This window comes from Anolis sagrei, chromosome 1 (genome assembly GCF_037176765.1).
Source record: "Anolis sagrei isolate rAnoSag1 chromosome 1, rAnoSag1.mat, whole genome shotgun sequence".
Taxonomy (NCBI): domain Eukaryota; kingdom Metazoa; phylum Chordata; class Lepidosauria; order Squamata; family Dactyloidae; genus Anolis; species Anolis sagrei.
The window spans coordinates 263,292,674-263,313,928 of record NC_090021.1 but is presented as its reverse complement, the minus strand read 5'-3'; the positions used below and the strand labels follow the sequence as shown (position 1 = coordinate 263,313,928).

Here is a 21,255-nt window from a genome sequence, read left to right as displayed (position 1 = left end):
AACTCTTTTGGAACTATCACTTTAGATTGTAGATGGGGACTACCTGCTTTAACTAGTTAAGGTAAAGGTTTCTCCTGACATTAAGTCTAGTCATGTTCGACTCTGGGGGGTGGTACTCATCTCCATTTCTAAGACGAAGAGCCATCATTGTCCGTAGACACTTCCAAGGTCATGTGGCCAGCATAACTGCATGGACCGCCATTATCTTCAAGAAGTGGTAACTATTGATCTACTCATATTTGCATGTTTTCGAACTGCTAGGATGGCAGAAACTGAGCCTAACAGCGGAAACTCACACCGCTCCCCAGATTCAAACTGCCAGCCTTTCAGTCAGCAAGTTCAGCAGCTCAGTGGTTTAACTTGCTGTGCCACCAGTATCTTTAATTAGATATGAAATAAAAAAGGAATGTTCCTTTAATTTAGAAAATTAAGACATCGATGGAAAGAACCTAACTTGCCTTCTGATTGGCTTTCTAGTGTTCTATAGAAAGAAGGATATGTGCAATGGAAGAATATTCAAACATAAAGCCCATCCTCCTGTTTACAATCTGAAGTGATACATCACTGCATGGTCATGTTACGCTATTATAAGTGATATATAGTTAACTCTTTCAGTCTGGCATATTCTAAAAGAGTAAAAATTTTCTATGTTCTTGCCTCTCCTTGGTGTCTCATAGATCTCTTTAATCATAGCAAGTATGATTGCTGTGATAGTTTATCGCCTTGCCGTTTATGCTGCTTTTGCCAGTATCATGGAGAACACACAAACCCTGCAACCCATCCGAGGTTTACTGACGCCACAACTGGCCACTTCAGTCACTGCATCATGCCTGAATTTTGTCATCATTATGATTCTGAATTTCTTATATGAGAGGATAGCTATCTGGATCACTGATATGGGTAGGTATGTTGCAAGAAGTCTGAAATGACAGACCTATATGTGCACACACACACACGACTCAGTTGCACTGGAAACAGAAGGCGTAAACACTCAGATGCAAATTGGAAGCTAGCATCCCTGGGACAAGACTTTGAAAGGTGTGGGGGGTGTATGGTTTTGGTCCTAAATTGTCCACAGCATCCATTATGGTTTAATAATCTTAAAGTAAGAACTTGGACATATATCATTGCAGCTGGGTTAAATCTGCTGATGCCATCTTACCAGTTCTGCAGTATCACAAAAGAAGTTGAAAAGACTCACCGATGATCCAATTCTCCTTTTCCAGTTATTATAGTATCCATAGTTTATCCTTTTTCATGAATTTCCTTCTCAGTTGACATGAGTCAACCATTTTTGTAGGCATTTGATACAGCTCTGTTACTTTTGTAAATTAAAAATGACATTCTACACTGTATTATAATGTACTAATCCCACAATTCTCAGACTGGGACTGTTACATCAACTTGTGTTGTTAACTTTTAAGTGATATTTATTTCTTATACATATATTTAATCAGTAATGAGATTATAAATATATCATTATTATGTTCTGTCTCTTCATTTTTACAAGAATGACCTGCTGACCACCCCATTAGTGCTCTCTACTGGTAAGAATGTAATTCATGGTCCCACAGTGTTTTAGGAAACTGCTTTCTTTTCTAGGACTATCCCACATACTCATGTATTAGGTTTTTAAAAATCTCCCAAATCTGGGTCAACTTATTCATGAGTTAATATAAGTACTGTACTTTCATTCTTATGAGAAAGAAACCATCCTCTTCTCTGATTAGAGTGACAAAAGTCAAAAGCCTGTTCCACTTTACCCTCTCTGTCATGGCGCCATTTTGAATGCCTTGGTGGGGAAATTGCAATGGTGACCAGGGACAGCTGGTCCCCTGAATCAACATTGGTGCTTCCCAAAATTAATATTTTTGTGCCCAAAACCTGCCCTCAACTTATACATGAAGTCAACTTATACATAAGTCTATATGATACTTGTTTTATAATGCTAAAGCTTAATTCTAATTTGTCATCCTGGGATGGTGGCTTGATGAACTTGCTTGCTGTTTGTGGTGTAAAATGTATGAAATCTGTTTATTTTTGGTCTTGCAGAAATCCCAAGGACTCACCTTGAATATGAGAACAGACTTACTATGAAGATGTTCTTGTTTCAGTTTGTCAACTACTACTCTTCATGTTTCTATGTGGCTTTCTTCAAAGGGAAGTTTGTGGGGTACCCTGGCTCTTACACATATATGTTTGATCGGTGGAGAAATGAAGAGGTATATAATAATTTTTCAACTAAACAGACCACCCAAAAGTTTCTCATTATAGTCCAAAAAGTTAACCTCGTGTTAACAACAAAAATTGTTTTAGTAACATTTTATCTATGATGCTGACCTTACAAAAAAAGGGGATATACATAGCTGAAGATATCTTTAGAAATATATTTCTGACTATCTGCAGACAAGGTTGCCTTGGCTGCATGTCTCAAAGCTTTAAAAGAGAACAGCAAACAACAGTATTCTGTTGTTTTCAGGATACCAGTAGGGTAATCTTCAGTTGCAGCACTGAAGTGTTTGACTTACTTTTTTTCCAAAATTGTATATTTTAATTCATTACCAGGTTCTAAGCCATTAGTCAAGCTATCCTAGTAACAGGCAAAATGGTCTCTGTAAACATAGGAAACTAGGAAACATAATGGGCAAAGAAGAGACTCATACATGGGCAGTAAAGAGAGATGTCAAATTATCTCTTCATTTAAATTCCTCAGCCAAATGTTGGATAATCAACTTCTAATACAATATTTCATCATATGATAGTCACCTGCCTGCCTTTTGGGAGGCACCATAACTGAAAGGGGGCAGGTGCATGGGCAGTATACCTGAAAGGTGGGTGCACGACTGAATGAAACATCATACCTGAAGGCAGGCATGTGGGTAAAGTTTTTGTTTTTTTAATGCAGCAAGACATGGAAGCCTGGCTAGATGGTTTACAGTGAAGAAGCTGTCTTGCTTTTATATTTGCCCCAGTCTTTTCCCACCGCATAATAATCACATGCTCCCTTTTATATATATATATAAAAAGGATAAAATGTGTAAGTATTATACAATGGAATGCATGCAATGAAATACAGTATTTGAAACAGGCACATTTTCCTATTTCTGACTCTTCCTGTCATCATCAGTACAGCCAGAAAGTCTTCCATGGCATTTTGTGGTTACGAAGTTGGAGTAGGTACTGTAACAGTTGGGCATCAAGCATGAGGATACTCTCAAAGCAGTTCCAGAGCCTAATGTATGTTTTATTATTGAATTGCTCCTTAGCCTGTTTTAGGAAGGAATGTCTTAAGAGAGAAGAAACTTCTCAAAATATACAATGAGTAAGGAAAATGAGAAAAAATAATTTCACATACTTAGACTCTGGAATTGCCTCATAGCTGAGCTTTCTCCCCACAAAAAAATACCACTTTCAAAATAACACTGTGCTTCCAACTTACAGAACAGTTACATGTTTGGTTGCTTTTCTTTCATTTAGTGTGATCCTGCAGGATGCTTGATAGAACTAACAACACAGCTTACCATTATCATGGCTGGCAAACAAATTTGGGGTAACATCCAAGAAGCCTTTGTACCGTAAGTTATGCACTAATACTGACTCCATTGCCTTTTTAAAATACAGCAAAAATAATATTCCATGAGCAGTTCCATTGTATTCAGAAAGTTTAGGGTAAGCATAAACATTCCAAGCTTATTTACCACACATATATCCTATGTTATCAACCTACCTGCAACCTCTCCTCCCCGGTCCTCCTTCAGTGGAGAGTTGGGTCTGGCAGGGCATGGGGGGGGGGGAGTAGCAGGTCTGGGCCAATTGATATAGCCCTGTTCTCCTACTGCATGTGATTGCAATTGTGTGATTTGGAATCCTGAAATAGATCTATGGTGATCCTGGAATCCTGGGCTTCTCCAGCTGTGTTGTAGTCTCATAGGCTCTAATTTATGGGAGAAATGCTTTGAAAACAAAATTCTGTCCTCTAGTTTTGGATCCCTAGCAGAATTTCTCCTCACCTGTGGGTTCTGTTTTCCCAAACCACAGGTGGATATGGAATTGGTGGGGTAGTCGGAAAGCCAGGAGCAATCCAGAGAATTTGTATGGTCGATGGGAGCAGGACCATGATCTACAGAACTTCGGAGCTTTAGGTCTATTCTATGAGTATTTGGAAATGGGTAAGCACAAATCTTGCCTATGAAATGGAAAGCACGATTTTTAAGAGTTTTTGCTAACATGGGGCTTATCAGCTCTTATCTTTTGGCCCAGTATTCCTGTTGAATTACAAACCCAAAAGTGAAAAATGTAGATGCACTTTAACATGGAAGTGTGACAATTAACCTCTTGGGGGTAGGACCTGCCAGTCTTAAGTTGTTCAAAGCATCATTCTTGTAAATGGTTCTATATGCACTGTAGTTTCATGGTAATATATGCCATGAATCCTTGAGAAAAAGTTGACTTCTTGGGCACAAAACACAGCACAGCTACATCATAATATTACATTCCATTGGACATTCCTCCCTTACCCACATTTTTATGTGCAGTTAGCACTATTTTCTTACAGTCTTAGAACAGAAATATTCAGCCAGCATTCAAGTCAAACAGATTTAATGTGTGATAAAAAAAAAACCCATTTTATTTCCACACTGAGCCTTAACTGACATAAGTCATCTAGTGTTGCAATGTGAGAAGTAGAAGATATTAGAAAATGTGAATCCAGTGGTTTTATTGCAGTTTCTCAAAGCAGCCAACAGATGGCACATGTCAACTACAAAGAATTTTGCTTCTGAAATAATGCTGGCATGGCTGTTGCATTGCACTCAGAAACAATAACTAACACCAGTTCAAACAAGGGCATTATACATGTTTTGCCTGCAATCATGATGTATATAAGTACATGATTGCTGGGTTGCATTTAAATATATGCTATTTAAACTATGCTGATGAATCAAACTACTGGGATGATAGGTCAAAACACACCTGCAGGACTTTCATTAGAGATGAGAACTAAGAGGTAGAGCTAAAGGCCTGTGAATCAGCAAGTTTCTTTTTTCAGAGAACAGATTTGTATGTTATGTGGAAATTCATCTTACAAGTTCAGTCTGTGTTCACATTATAAATAAATAACTACCAACTATTATCCCAGAAATATATTTCCTTTTTCCCCAGAATATTTGCATTGTTTTCATTTCTGGCATATGCTTATTTCTCCAGTTGGTGAATTGTTTGTTTCAGTAGGCATGATTTTGGGAGTATCATTCAAATATTTACCTTCTTTTTTTTCCCCCAACAGTCATTCAGTTTGGATTTATTACGCTGTTTGTAGCCTCCTTTCCCTTGGCCCCACTCCTTGCTCTGATGAACAATATCTTGGAGATTCGAGTTGATTCTTGGAAGCTAACAACTCAGTTTAGAAGGCCGGTGGCAGCCAAAGCACACAGCATAGGAATTTGGCAAGAAATTCTCAATGGGATGGCAATCTTATCTGTCGTCACAAATGTAAGGGGGTTTTTTTGTTTTGTTTTAAAATACTTAAAAGGGAAACCTTTATACTTTTATCATCATCATCATCACCTCCACACTATTGCCATATTAAATATTTCCTGAGGGGATAGTGCTAATGTAGCTCTGAGATGCTCTTAATCCATTGATACTTTCCAAGAAAATCACATTTCTGTAATATAAATAGTAATAGATGTGTAATACACTTGATTTTGCTTTTAATCCAGAGGCATCCGTTTAGCATAGTAATCTGAGGAACTACACATGAGACTTTCCCATTTAAGAGAAATAATTTTCTCCTTACTTTCCTTTCTTGACTGGCTGGACGCCTATATTGGGTTTAATAACAAGCTATATCTAGGCTTTCCTGACAAGTATGTTCCCTGTGTTCCTTATCATTATCATCAGTTGTTCTGGTAAACCTTTAAGAAAATTTTCTGACCACCCAAAGAATACCAAAACCAGATGCAGAAGATTAGGTTGACTAAGAGACATTTTATTTAATCTAAGACCTATTTAACTTGTATTGAATCTGGAAAGGAGCGAAAGGGGAACCAACTTAGTGCTGCATCATCTGGGTATATGTTGCCCTTTGCCACCTTCTTCAGGGTGAAACACTTGAGCTCCAAGAGCAGCACAATAGCTGTGTTGCTCCTCATCTGGACATCTGCTGGAAGGCAGGCCCAAAGAATCCCATCCCCAAAGTCCAGATACAAATAAAGTGACTTACTGCATTGGAGATGGGAGTGAGGATTCAGTTTTCTGCCCAAAAGAAGATACAGAAAGAGCAGAAACCTCTTTTAAAAATTCCTGATTCACCCACCCACACATCAAGGTACTTTGCTGTCTGGCAAGAACACAATCTGGGCTCTTTCCAAAGACACCTCCTCTCTCACAGTGCTTTGCCCTAGTGAGAACAGAGTTGTAGAATTGCCACTGGCTGGGGGATGCGATGAATTAAAGTCCAAAGCAGTGACTTTTCCAAGCCATGGTTCTGAGATGTTATTATTACTTGTATGTCTGCTTTGAATGTGATGCAGTAGAAGGAGTGGTCACCCTGCAAACTACTTGTTTGTGGATTTGTTCAACAGAACATGAATGCTCTTTATCATGTGTTTATGCTCTGTTGCATCATTTTGACTTGCAACCAACCTGTAGTTTGCAACAAATAATAATATCCTTCTAGTAAGAATTTCCTTCTAGTGGACAAATATACTTTGTAAAGTTACTTGCGTGTAAAATGTAGCATGTCCAGTTTGAAAACAAATTACTTTTTGTTATCTAAAGCATAATGGAATATTTCATTCAATGGGGGAAAGAAAGATCTTATGTAACATATAGCACAATTTCTTTCCTATAGGCATTCATTGTAGCCTTCACATCTGATATGATTCCTCGACTGGTATACTATTATGCCTATTCTACGGAATCTGATTCACCCATGAGTGGCTATATCAATGACAGCCTCTCTGTATTTAGAATATCAGATTTTCTTGAGAAAAACAGACCTGAAGCAAATCCAGGCAACTTTTCCACTTGCAGGTAAATACGGATTAGCCTCTTCTGTATTTTGCATGTATGTTGCTAGAATAAATTAATTCACAATTGTAGTAGTCTTAGATGTGAAATTCACACCTTAACCTAAATTCTGTTTGTTTTTAGAAGATGAAAAGGAGGCCTCTTTAACTGACAGAATAAGAATTCGGGGTTTTGTTTGTTTGCAGGAAATGTTGGGAACATATATTGTCCCCTTGTGAGCAAACTTTAATATGACAGCAGAAAAACAAAAGCAGGCAAAGTTATAGAAGTCTAGACATTCTAGCCTTTCAATGACTTCTTACATAAATTTAGAATTAGGCATCCTAGAAACAGATGAAATGCTGATCTCGGGGTTGCTACTGAAAACTGCAACATCATGCTTACCACCACCACTGCCTCCCTCCTCCACATATTCACACTTTCATATAGGCTAAATGACATGTGTGTCATAGCATCATCAGTACATAGAGTCATATAATCTGAGAGTTGGAAAAAACCACAAGGGTCATTTGGTCCAACCCACTTCCATGATGCCTATCCAATTTCTGTTTGAAGATCTCCAAAGTCCAAAACTTTCTTAGACAGTCCATTCCATTGTTGAACAGTTCTTACAGTAAATAATGTATTGTGTCTAGAGCGATGTCAGCTTTTTACTATATAACATAAAAGGTGATCTTACTCCTTTGTTACATATTATTTGGTGCCATTTCACACTATGATGTTGTGGTTGCATTATATGGAATGCTGGGGTTGATGAGACACTTGAGTTCTCTGAAAGGGAAGTGTAAATGTCCATCACTAAAGTACTAATGACAGCATTCCATAGGCTGTTGCTATGACAGATCATGAAAAATCATATCACTATAATATTATAGTGTAGAAAAAACCCTGGAAGAAAAGAAGGAACTAACATCGATTTGCATTTTTCAGTGAAACCCTGTACAATCAACTCTATCTAGCCTGAGTGCAAATATACACAACTACTTTTTTGTACTATATGATTAATTTTTATAATAACTTTGCAAGAAAGTTACATATGACCTGACTGTAAGAGCTGTTCAACAGTGGAACTTGTTGTCTCAGTGTGATAGCAGCTCTTTGGAGACTTTTAAACAGAGGCTGGATGACTGTGTATCGGAGGTGGTTTAATTGTGCTTTTGGGGTTTGGACTGGATGGCCCATGTGGTCTCTTCCAATGCTATGATTCTATTATTCTATGTAGTCTGTTTTTGTTCTCTCCATTCCTTTTGCTCAAATATATGCCTGCTAGCCCTATGGTAGTGGTGTGGGGATACCAGAGTGCAAGATATCACATGGGTTTAAAGTCCAGGATCCGCTCATAATTATGTGCAATATTTCAGCATTTTTTGTTGGTGGGAAAATCATTATAGGAACCCCCCCCCCCCCCTTAAAGTATATGATTTGTTTACATGGAATCCCAAGCTTTCCATTTCCACCATTTAAGCCTTGGTAGTTTGTTCAGAATAGATGTTTTATTTCCCACTTTGTGTTATGATTCTGTTCACTGACTTATTCTGCCCCTAGTCTGCTCTGATATATAAATACTGTCCAAACATCACCTTATGACAGCCATACACTCTGTGTACATAGCTCTGCTAGCACATTTTCGCAATCTGTGTTTGCTAAGAATGAACAAATGGGAGACATGAGCCAGTTACAAGAGCCTTGTCCTTAGAGGAAATAAATAAAGAAAAACATTAAGATCAGAATAGAAAGTCTTCTTAAATGACAGCTGTACTTGATTGTAAGTGCCACAGAGCTTGTCATCTGTCTGTGTTTGAATGTGACCCTTCACCTTGACATGTTTGTATTCAACAGGTATAGGGACTATCGGTATCCACCAGACCATGAGAAGCAGTACTCACACACCATGCAGTTCTGGCACATTCTGGCTGCCAAAATGGCTTTTATCATTATTATGGAGGTAAGTCTTCTTCTCTCTCCTGACATCATTAACATTTAACATTAGTTAAAATAGAAAGTTACTATAGCTTTAATGAAGGCAAGTGGCCCTCTTGATATTATAAAATACTTTTTAGTATATAAAGGAGGTAACTTTTAAAAAGTACAGATAAATTAGTAAAAACTAAGGCAAACTGTCGCTATTTTATGTACTGTGATTTCCCCCTCCTCACCTTAGTGCAGTGGGAGGGAGGAGGTCAACCCCTCCACCTGCCTCCTTTCACATTGTAAATCTTCTGGTCACTTTGTGGCTGGGTAGGAATCTCTCCCCCCCCCCCCCATTAAGGATTTTGTTCACCTTCCCTACACTGTGATGGACAACTTGACAATTGGCATAGGATGATTTCATAAATAGGACTTCCTGGCATGTGTTGGAGAGGGGGAGGGAGGGAGGGAGAGAAGAGATGAATTAGTGAGGACTTTCTGGCATCAGTTTGGTGAAGTATGGGAATTTGCCCCTGTATATCAAGTGACCTAGAGAGTGAGGAAAATGTATTATCCTTGGCACAGGTCCCTCCAGGGGCCACAGCTTCTGGCAAGCCTTCCAGTTTATGAGCTGGAGTTACAGGGATTCCTTTCAGGGGCTTTGAAATTTCCACCCCATGGAGGCTGGGGAGGGTGTGTGTATATTTTATGTATATGTTTCTTTAATAAATTCATTCACAATAGAAGTTGTCTTAAACTTGAAGTTCATACCTTAACCTACAGTCTGCTTCTTCTCGTAGTCTCACACCAGGATGCTCCTCCCTTTAGTTTTGTTAATCACAAAAAAGTTAAATATGCAACAAAATTGACCACATTTCATTCTATAGCTTGTGTCTGGTCTCATTATTCCTATTGTAGGACAGCAATTTCAAGTAGTTTCTAATCTGTCGTCTTTTTAAAGAAATGTGTGTATTGTCTAAGAAATGTCTATGATCTTCTTTCAATCTCTGCATTTTTACTTTTTCTTCCAGATTTCATTATTGTTTTATGCCCAAAATAGATGTGACATTGACTCTGAGACACAGTCAACAGATTTTGTTATGTAAATAGCAGCCAAAGGAAAAGTTTAGAAGCTTTTGAACTAGGGAAACTGAAAAGTTTTACTACCCCGTCTCCATCTCCCCGAAGGGACTCAGGGTTGCTTACATGGGGCCCAAGCCCAGGCAGAATATAATTAAAATAAAGCAATAACAATTAAAACAGCATAAAAACAACATGACAAAAATAGCTAGCAACAACAATAACAGCAGACTAATTTTGGAGGGGGGGGGGAACCACTACATGAACTAGTTAAAGGATAAAGTGGTTTAGTAAGGTAGATGACAATGTATAGCGGCATAGGAAAAATCATGGAAACAGAGCAAATTAACAGGATCAGTTAATATAATATAGGATATCAGAGTGAATGACAATTCAAGTCATGATACAGGCCATTTGTCATAGAAGTCATCAATCGAAAGCACGACGAAACATCCACGTCTTTTATTCCTTACGGAATGTGGCTAGGGAGGGTGCCAGCTTAATCTCCCTGGGGAGGGAGTTCCAGAGACAGGGGCCACCACCGAGAATGCCCTCTCTCTCATCTCCACCAACCGTGCCTGAAACGGGGATATTTCTTCCTCTGCCATGATTTCAAGAAAAAAATCCTGTTAGCAATTTAATAAAAGTGTCCATTGCTCCCATTGTCTGGATTTTATCTGGATGATGCCAGAGAATCATAGAATCATAGAGTTGGAAGAGACCACAAGGGCCATGCTGCTCACCCCCTGCCATGCAGGAACACACAATCAAAGCACCCCCGACAGATAATCATTCAGCCTCTGTTTAAAACCTCCAGAGAAGGAGACTCAACCCCCCTCTGATGCAGCATATTCCACTGTTAAAAAGCTTTTACGACTAAGAAGTTTTTCCTGATGTTTCAGTGGAAGTGTTAACTTTTTCTTTCCATACCTTTTGATATCTTTTGTTGATATACCAAAATATGCATGGTAACTGCATTAACACAATTAACTTCACATCTATTTTGCCTTCAACAATGAACATTAATGGCAGTCTTAAGGCATATTTTTTATACATTAGAGTTATTTACTTTCAATGTTTGTTTGTGTTGTTCTTCCAGCATGTTGTCTTCGTTGTCAAGTTCTTTGTGGCTTGGATGATACCTGATGTCCCAGCTGAAGTGAAAGCCAAAATAAAGCGGGAGAAGTACTTAACACAAAAAATATTACATGAATATGAACTCAATAAACTTAAGCAGAAGCTATGTGAAGGAAGGACTGATGCAAGCATGGAAAAGGTGGTCCTGGCCACTGAAGGGAAGGTTGAATTATCAGAAGTCATGTAGCCTTTGGAAAGGCTGAGTGCCTGGAATTCCAGCCTCTGAAATTTCAATGGTTCAGGATCTGTGATGGGCAAGCTGCTGTCATGAAATCTGTTCAGTCTTTTTAATCAGTTTCTTTCTGGACCTAAAGTTATTCCTAAAGCAGTTGGAAAGAGACAGCATGGTGGGATGGATTGAAGTTGGTCCACCAACCATTTTCAGTTCTGTACCTTTGCTGTTGTGTAATCTTGAAAAACAAGCTTGTGGTGGTGGAGTTGCAACGTCTCTTTTCGCTGCCTTGCCTTTCTAAGATTATTTAGGGTTTTTTTGGAACCAAGAATGTCTTAAAGAATACCTCTCAGAGTAACTATATTTTCAATAGTGGCTTGAAGTCATGTTGTGCAAATGTGAGAAGATGCTTTCCAGTGAGGTCAGGGTGTTGCCAGAAGAAAATCAACTATGGTCTTGTTTTTATATGCATGCATGAGTGTATATGAGTGTATAATGCCAAGGGTCTGAAGTATAGTCCTTCACTTGTTGCAAAAGAATATTTGTACCCTTTTATCATTCTCTTCTTTGGATTTTAAAGGGTGCAACAGACTCCTGTGGCTTTGTCTCATTAATGTTTGTCTGTCACCAAATGTGGAGACATTGGGAACTGAAGTATTAATCTACCCCTCTTAGTTTACCTGGGGAAGGCAAAAAGGGCTTAGAACCCCACATGCAGGACTGTTTGAGAAGCTTGTGCTGAATGGTACTATTCATACACAAACTGTGCCTAATTTTATAAAAGCAGAGACATTGCTCAGTATTAAATAAGAATTAGCCTGCAATTCCCTGCTTGCTCATGGTGACTGTTCAACAGCTTGTAGTTTTCTAGCTGTGGCTTTCATAATAGATTTGAGCATTTGATACTTGGAAAATCCTAAACATATCACAATTGTGCACTTCTGCTGCACAAATCTGCACCTTCAAATGCCTTATGACAGACTTTGTAAGTTTTTTAATGCTCAGATAACTTAAGTGTAACGTAATCATACAGTAGATCCAGTGTGCTGCGCTGGTTTGTGTGTTGGACTGAGACTCTGGAGACCAGGGTTTGAATCCCCACTCAGCCATGGAAAACTCCTGAGTGGCTTTGAGAAAATCTCATTCTCTTAGCTTCAATGGAAGGCAAAGGCAAACTCCTGAGGAAACCTTGCCAAGAAAACCCTGTGATAAAGTTTCCATAAGTCAGAAATCACTTGAATGCACACAAGAAAAGCAGAGCAGAAAGATTAAATAGAATTACTTCACAGTTTAATAGGAGTTAGCCAACTTGTTGCCTTCCAGATGCTGCCAGACTACAACTTCTATCAGTCCTAATTATCATAGACAATAGTGAGCAATGCTGAGAGTTTCATCACATTTGAAGGCACACAATTTGTCCAATCCTAATCTAAACCTAACAGAAATTAAAGTGTAGAAATTGTGTTTTTTTCATAATTTAGTTTTATTTCAAATAAATCCTTCAGTTAGCTTTTCTCAACCCTAAATATTATATGAAGACAGTTTATGTAAATAATATGTTTCACTGTTATATGAATGCAATGCTATTTTACTTTGCCATTCACCCTTTTAAAAAGGAAACAACAACACTTCAGTGACCAGTATGTGTTGGATAGCTTCAAGGTGGGCAAGATCATTCATTAAATAAATAAACAACAGGAATCATGTTATTTATTCCCAGCTAAAGCAGACCCATCCATTCTCTTGTTGAATGATGAGTCAACACATAGATAAACAAAATTAGCCTTCTAAATGGGTAGGATATTATATAAAGACAGGAACCACTGAAGGATCTTGGATTTGGATATTTACTTTTATTAGCCTCCTGATTTTATTGTAACGGTTTCATATGTTCAGAATCCTGAAAGAAAGCATCCACAGGGCTATAAAATGTTAACAAAGCCATTTGTTATTAACCCGCCTTAGTAGAAGACCTATTTATGTTTGTAGAGAACGTGTATTCTTTTTATTTTATTACTGAAAGGTTGTCTACCTTGATATAGACAGACATCTAATTCTAAGAAAAGTTGTTGGGTTTTTTAAAAAAAGAAATAATCATTGAGAACAGTCTTGAGGCTATTTTGCAGTCATATACACATTCTTCTCTTCATAGGATGTGCCAGAAACCTTTTACAAGCAGTATCTTTGTTTTGTTATATAGTTTCAATTATCCACAAGTGTTTTTTGAGTGTTTGCTACATTTCTAAAAGCTAATTCTATACAACACTGCTTAGTGCCTTGTTTTCTTGGCACTCGAGGTAAAGGTTACGTGGAAAATGCTCAGTGTCTAACTTATATAGCATATTGTATTTTACCAGTGAATTCACATCTATCAAAAAGTATCAGCTTTCTCAATCATGTGCAGAGTAGCTAGTCACAATAAGGGCAGTTTTTGCAGACTTCCTAGCTTGAGGAGTTCTATGTACACCAGGAGAATGCAACCTGAGAGATATCGGGTGTTTCCTGGATTCCATTTCTAGAATAAGAAAACATTTTGAATGTCATTATCATAACATGTTTTTGAAATATTTGCACTTTGAAAGTTATGCTTGACTGTTAAGCATTGAAACAAATATCCTAGCCTGTGTTTTGCATGTGAACTGGCAAATATGCTCTTTCATATATTTGTATGCATTGTGGGTTAATTCTGGTATAGCAACTACCCAATTAGAAAAACTTTTGGAAAATATTTCAAAGACTTTGGCTCACTGGTATATATGCAAATCCTAAATCCATGAGCAAAATGCTCTGATTTCATCCAGAACTAAAACATGCTTATTATAGTAACAAAAATTATATAGATCATACACTGCTCCAATTGAAGGGTCTAGAGAGTAATATATGCTAAGGATGCTGGCCAAACATGGTAATTTGTTTTGCTAAGTGAACCTCATGTAATATTTGGGGTAAACGTATTAGCTTAGTACCAGACAAAAGGTTCTATTTTAAGAAAACTGGTGCCAGTTTAGATATGCAGTGTTCAACATACCAGAATAAGGGCATCTTTGAAAGCTTCTGTAATTTCTACTTTGCACTACTGGATAGGATAGCCAGCTGCGTAATGCCTTCTATGTCAAGTGTTTTTGTATTATTTCCCTTTTAGCATCCATTGTCCCTTTTGATTGTGTATAAGTATAAAGATTCATAGAAAAATAACATTATGGAGTTAGGCATGGAATCAGAGAAGCAGTGTTAGTACTTTGCTCTGGACAGCACTGAGAATGATGTATGATTTTTTTTTCAGATTCTCACATTCAGAGTTAACACCCTTTTTTCATCTTAAAGTGGCTTGAATTTTTTTATCCTTTCTCATTTTTAAAACACCATCATGTTATTGTTGAAATGCATGTATATCATATACTGTGTATTTAGTATGCCAAAGATACATTGCAATCACCAAAATCTACATATATAGCCAAAAAAGCCTTCTTGGAATTGAATATCAAACATTTTGCTGCTTCTTTTCAAATGTTCTTACAAATCTAAATAGAGAATGTGAAGTATTTTTACTCTTGTTGTATTTGTATTATTGTTAAAAGACTTTGTAACAAACCAGTGTTTGCAAAACTGAACAGTATGAAGTTCCATCTACAGGTTAACATTCCCATTCAAATACATATAATAATTCTTGATACAAAAATGCCAAGTGTACCAAATTAAGTGATACTGTTCATAAACAAGCAGGAATCTTGCTATTTATTCCTAGCTAAAGTAGACTCATCCATTCTCTTTTTGAATGATGAGTCAACACATAAACAAAATTAATTTAGAAGCTCCATTCTTGGGACTAATAATAGGTTTTAAGCCATATATAGATTGATTGGTTGTTTCTTAATGTATCACACTAAGCATGTTCAGTTTAAAAATAGAGTGACACAGATGGAAGGAACTGACATAGGCAAAAATGAAATAATATGTGACTATATTGTTGTCTCCAGAAGTCCATACAAAATGAATTCCACAGGCAGTAGTTGCTGCTATTCAGACTTTGGGGCAGTTATTTTTTAGACCACATCATTTCCCAGAATATCCCATCCAGAGTTGTAGGGGGGGGGGGGGGGGAAACTTTTCCATGTTCGGTTTTTACAACCTCTATCCATATTCTTTGTAGCCAAAGGAAGAAAGGAAGTGGAGTGTAAAAGATGTGGTATGTTTACTTGCACAATTCACACCCTGTTGCTTGTGGATAACTGGGTCAAACATTGAGTGTATACAGGGAACATCAGTTTCTGAGGCAGAAGCCAGCCTGCATCATCAGCCATTTGTTGGGCTTATAATCAAGCCTGTTTTACACTGCCAGGCAGGTAGTAATAGCAAACGCTCCAGGGACAGCGTGAACCCAGTAGCCAAGCATTGTTTGGTGGATCAGCAGTTCAATAGCACTTTCTTACTGGATCTTAATTTTAGTGGCACTACCATTTGTACAACCACACAACACTGGCATTGTTTCAATCAGTTTTGCATCAAAAGCAAGCTGAGGACTAATCTAAATGCCAGAATTTTTGCTTCCTAGCAACCTAGTAAATAACCCTGCCCAGGCAGTCCCCAAGTTATGAACAAAGATAGGTTCTGTAGGTTTGTTCTTAAGTTGAATTTGTATGCAAGTCTGAACAGATACATTTTTCAAGTGTAACTCCAGCCAAAAATTTTTTTGGATAGCATAAGGAAGGGTTAACAGAACTGTTGTGTTCATTTCACTATCTGTGCCCTTGTTCAGAAGATTTCACCTCACTTTCTGTCCCTGTGATAATTGAATTGTGAAAAATTAGGCTTATGGAAACACAGATTGGTGATAAAGCTTCAGTTGAGACACCATTTCCCCATGAGAACTCGTTCCCTTCCTAGGGGTAGATTTCTATAACTTTCTGTTGTCTCACTCCTGTACTTAACTATGAAGTCACTCTTAGTAACGTTGTGTTGTTTTACTTTCAGTTAATTAGTTTTGATGGCACATACACTTCTATACACACTAGTTTGTTGCTGAGCTGTACAGTTTCAGAGACGCAGTCCATATCACTCTTACTCTCTGTATGTTTATATTGTCCTCTACATCTGTACATCCATTTAATCCGTTGAGTTTTCTGTATCTCTTTCAGCCTACTTGACACTCCTTATGTGAATACTAGCTATCTGTTGTCATTTCCATAGGCTGAACAATGTTGGGTTTTTCAGAACCTACCCGTATTCCTTTGAACTTAAAGGAAACACACCTCCTTTTGCAAATAGATCTTGTGGAACATTCATATCTCCTGCGTAAAATATATTTACTTCTTCATCTCACAGTCAATTCCAGGGATGAGTAGGATACATTGACAAGTAGAAATGTTAGGTTTTTTAAAAAAATGAAAGTAGTGATTGACAAACGTATTTCCAAACTGGCTTGGGCTTCCAAATGTTAACACTTCCTTCCAGTGAGTTTAAAATGGTGTGCATGTCATCCCTGAACAAGCTACTCCGAAACTGCGTCTACTGAATTCAGCAATTTTTGCTCTTCATAGAATATAACATTTCAGCCAATACTGACACTTTGTAACACAATGGCTGGAATTTTGTTAGTCCCAACTAAACTACATCCATTTAATAAATTGTTAGATGTGAGTCAACATACAAATACAGTGGTTGAGTCTATAGCTCTGCTGGACTATCAATAGGATTAAAATTTCTATGTGGCATTCAGTTGCAATTTGGCAGCTATGGCTACATGGAACTCCTAGCACTAGAGTTGGAGTTGAAAAAAGAGACATACCTTCTTTTGAAAATAGGTCTTGTGGGACATTCAGATCTTTTGCATGTACTTTTGTGCCTAAGGATTTCAATGTGCACTGACAGTATGTGCTTCATGTGAATTGCTATAGTGTTTTTACGACATCTAGCAAGCAGAACAGAGATTTAATTTCATTTTCTAGTTCATCAGACTACTGTTAGTATGGCACACATATTTCAGTCTAAAAATGCTGCAGATCACTCTGTTTTAGCTCAAGTTGGAATTGCGTGCAACTAAAGGTACCACACTCCTTCACTGTTGTTGTAAAATATTTATTTTCCAGTGCAAACATGTACAAGGTATGTCAAAATTTGTTGTTAAGTATGACTTCAATTAGGATATTTCCCCTAATAACCTCAGAGAAATGCCCTATTTTTTATTAAATGTAGAGAAGATACAGCATTTTCTTCCTGTTTTTAAAATTGTCCTCCTAATGGAGCTTCTTGATGTCATCATTTGTTCAGCTTCTGTCATCTAAAATTACTGGTATGTTAGATTGTTGGTCATCATGCTGGTGTATGAAATACACTAATACTTCAATTATGAAATGTGAAAAAAAACATGGTGTTGTCTGTTAATTAACAATTGGATTCATAATGTACCAGACAATAAATTGGTGTTTATTTTTTAATACTTTGTTTATGGCAAGTTTATTCAAATGAATCTGCAAAATACTTGTCTTTAATTAAAGTTTTGTTTACAGCCCAGTTCCTTTCACTTCAGGAACTACTTGATTAAAAACATAGCTGCAAGCATGCTTGATTTATACTCCCCATTTATAGTCTACATACATTGCTTTGATTTCCTGGCTTTTCTATGCATTCAGGCTGAAATCCCAAATATAACCTTTCCAAGTCCTAGATGGCACTACATATGAATAAAGCTCACAAAGGTTATCTTCTGTTGTGATCCTTTTCCTCCAAATCCTCTGCAAAGGTACTACAGGAATTCCCTTTCTGGGCAATCTTTGCCCCATAGATAGAACAACCTGCTTTTTTTCACTCATTTTCATGGCAGTATAGTGCCTTACTGTTATTTATGCCAACATGAAAAAGCATTCCCTGTATGCTGTTGCTGGTTTCCTGTTTTATACATGCATAAGATGAGGAATGGACATCAATAATGCATTGTATTTAGTCTACAGGGGAAATGTTACTTGAGTCATGTAGGATTTAATTTATTTTTAATACAGCTGCCTTTTTTAAAAAAAAAACATATTTTCCGCATCATTACAGGAATAGAATGAATGGTCTTGATGAATTGTGTAATATGTGTGTATTTTTAAAAATTATTCTAATGACATTTAAAGACCTATGCATGACCTCTAGGTGAAGTGGGTGCATTTTAGAAGACACTGAATCTATATTAGGCAAATTAAAGTAAGAGTTCTCTAATTAAGGGAAGAGATTAAGAACCCTGTGTTTAATGAGAATGGCAAATCCAATTTACAACAAAACAGCATGTTTTACATAGTACAGAGGCCGATTGTGTTCATATATTTTAGTAAGCCATTTTGGACTGTATTTGATGTGATCTCACACTACTTCCAAATAAAATTTCAAATAGATTTTTCATAAATTGGATTTTTCAGTATAAACCCTGTGGCTCCATTTCTGTCCTAAATTTTCACATTTTGTAATGACAGATGCACTATCTCACAAATCTGGTTCTATAGTATAGGAGAGTAGGTGATATATCTTAATTCACATGTCCTTTCTTCTTACCTCTTCCCTCTGATAATCTTTAGCCTCAATCTCCATAGTTCATTCCCTCAAGATGGCCTGCTTCTGGGTGTCAACAGTTTCTCACTGGGGTGTTTGGAGGAATCTATATAATGCATGCAGTGAATATGCCTTTGAATTCATTATGGAATTGTATAGTAATAGGTGTTAAACCTCTTTTGTGCATTTTGCATAACTTATCTAAAGTCAGGTAGAATTCAATGCATTCACAACATCTCAACAGGGAATCTGCTTCTCATCATACTCCATCCATGATAACCATGGTCACAACCTTTTCTCTATCAGAGTAGACTAATCATTCACAACTGAACATCACTGTCAACCTCCATAGCATTTGCACAACATTACTGACAGAACACCTTGCTAGGATTTGCTTCATGCTTTGAATTTTGAAGATACCTTAACATGACTCAGGTCTGATTACCCTCAGTTTCCCAGAGTTGTGCCCTCAATGTACTTGATGTGAAGGTGGTCATTATTCTTCTGCATATATGTCTTGTGGAAAAAACAGAAACAGAAGAACTTTGGTAAGAGATGATACATGCCTGGAAATGGTTTTTCTTTCTACTCACCTTTGGTGCTATGAGTCAAATTTCATGAAGTATACTAGCCACTGTCTTAGAAACACAACTCCCAGCACAACTAAAATGGATAAAGCCACCTGGTGATGGAGTGAGGAAGTGCAAATGAAGATCCAAGAAAAAACTTGAAATGTTAGCATTGAATGAGATCATGAGACCTACCTTTTGACAAAGTGAGACATAAAGAAATCTGTCTCCATGGCAAAGGCAAACTACTACAAGAAGCCCTAAAAAGTTAAATACTAGGGAAAGCGAGAAGCCCATATTCTGGTTAGCTAAGGCATGAAATCGATGCACTCAAAACATTGGACATATCAATACCATCAAGTCTGCTTATGGCACCTCCAGTCTCCCCCCCCCCCCCCCCGCCAGTGTCTTGAAGAGGTGTTGGCAGCACTCTAATATCATTTCTAACAAAGAGTTCCTGCATCTGCCTATCCAATCTATCCAATCTGCAGCCATCATAGAGAAACCTGTCCCACAAATTACATCAGAAGAAGTCAAGCAAGCTATCACAAAAATGAAGTCAAATAAGGCTACCGGTCCACATTATTTGCCAGCTGATGTTTGGCAGCTATTAGGAGACCGAGGCTGTGAGTGGCTTGCTGAGCTTTTCAACAGGATCATCACTGAGGGCAAGACACCGGATACTGGGGAAGACAAGTATGACTGTGCCTACCTGGAAGGGGATCGTATAGACCAATCTACTTGTTCTGTCATACTATGAAGATCTTCAAGCACATTCTAGACAATTGGTTGAGATATATCATCATAACTACATCAAATCAGTGTGGCTTTGTAAAGGAGTGTGGGACCATTGGTGTGATTCATGCCATCAGACTTTAGATTGCAAAACACTGGAAGAAGAACCATAACATCCACACTGTATTTCTAGATGTCGAGAAGACATTTGACAGGGTTCTGCATGATCTTATTTGGATGGCATTGGGATCACAAAGAGTACCAGAAGAATATATATGATGGATTAGGTTGCTGTATGTGAATCTGACAAGTGTGGTAAAGGTGCACAGCAGGAATTGCCAAGCTCTTCCCTTTTTGAGTCGGACTCCATCAAGGATCAGCTCTGTCATCATTGCTGTTCACACTATGCACAGATGCAATCACTAGAGACATACAGAAACTGCATCCTTGGATGCTGCTGTATTCCGAAAATGTTATGTTAGCTGCCAAGTCATGGGTAGAGTTGCAGATTCAAATGCAAGTGTGGTAAAATCATCTGCAATATTTTGGACTATGGCTCAACCTATCAAAAACTGAGTACATGGAATGTAGAGGATGGCTCCAGCAATATCAATGGCACTGACCTCAACAAAGTGACCAGCTTTACATACCTCGGCTCAAAGATCACGTCCACTGGCGATGTACTGTTGGATGCTCATGGGCATGTAAATGCCACATGGATGAAGTGGAGAGCAACAACAGGTGTAATGTGTGATAAGTAGATCCCTATAAGCGTAAAATAAAAAAATATCCATGACGGTGGTGAGACCAGTCAGTCTACATGGAAATGTGGATGCTGAGGTGGTCAGTGGGTGTTACCCTGAAGGATAGGATTCCAAACAATACAGTACACTCCATCTTTGGTGTTGCTGTGATTGCTGAGAAGATGAAGGTATCCCATCTGAGATGGTTTGGACATCTGCAGTGAAATGACGAGGGTTCCATGGCTAAAACCACACTGAATATCGAAGTTGCCGGTGCCAGGCCATGCGACAGACCTAAAACATGCTGGCTTGGCTGTTTGAAATATGGCATGGTTGAAGCAAGACTCACAATGAG

At 37.9% G+C, this 21,255-nt stretch overlaps 1 protein-coding gene across 5 annotated transcripts in view; it reads left to right on the top strand.

The window, feature by feature from the left end:
• Window positions 1-17,763, top strand: part of ANO5 (anoctamin 5) — a 79,464-nt gene extending 61,701 nt beyond the window's left edge. For all 5 annotated transcript variants that reach the window (XM_060765797.2, XM_060765789.2, XM_067462701.1 and 2 more), the window contains 8 exons: window positions 678-900; window positions 2,053-2,222; window positions 3,478-3,575; window positions 4,039-4,169; window positions 5,285-5,490; window positions 6,854-7,035; window positions 8,872-8,977; window positions 11,120-17,763. In XM_060765797.2, the coding sequence (XP_060621780.2) occupies window positions 678-900; window positions 2,053-2,222; window positions 3,478-3,575; window positions 4,039-4,169; window positions 5,285-5,490; window positions 6,854-7,035; window positions 8,872-8,977; window positions 11,120-11,344 (1,341 nt within the window). In that variant the 3' untranslated portion in view covers window positions 11,345-17,763. The remainder of the gene's footprint in view (window positions 1-677; window positions 901-2,052; window positions 2,223-3,477; window positions 3,576-4,038; window positions 4,170-5,284; window positions 5,491-6,853; window positions 7,036-8,871; window positions 8,978-11,119) is intronic.
• The last annotated feature ends 3,492 nt before the right edge of the window (window positions 17,764-21,255 follow it).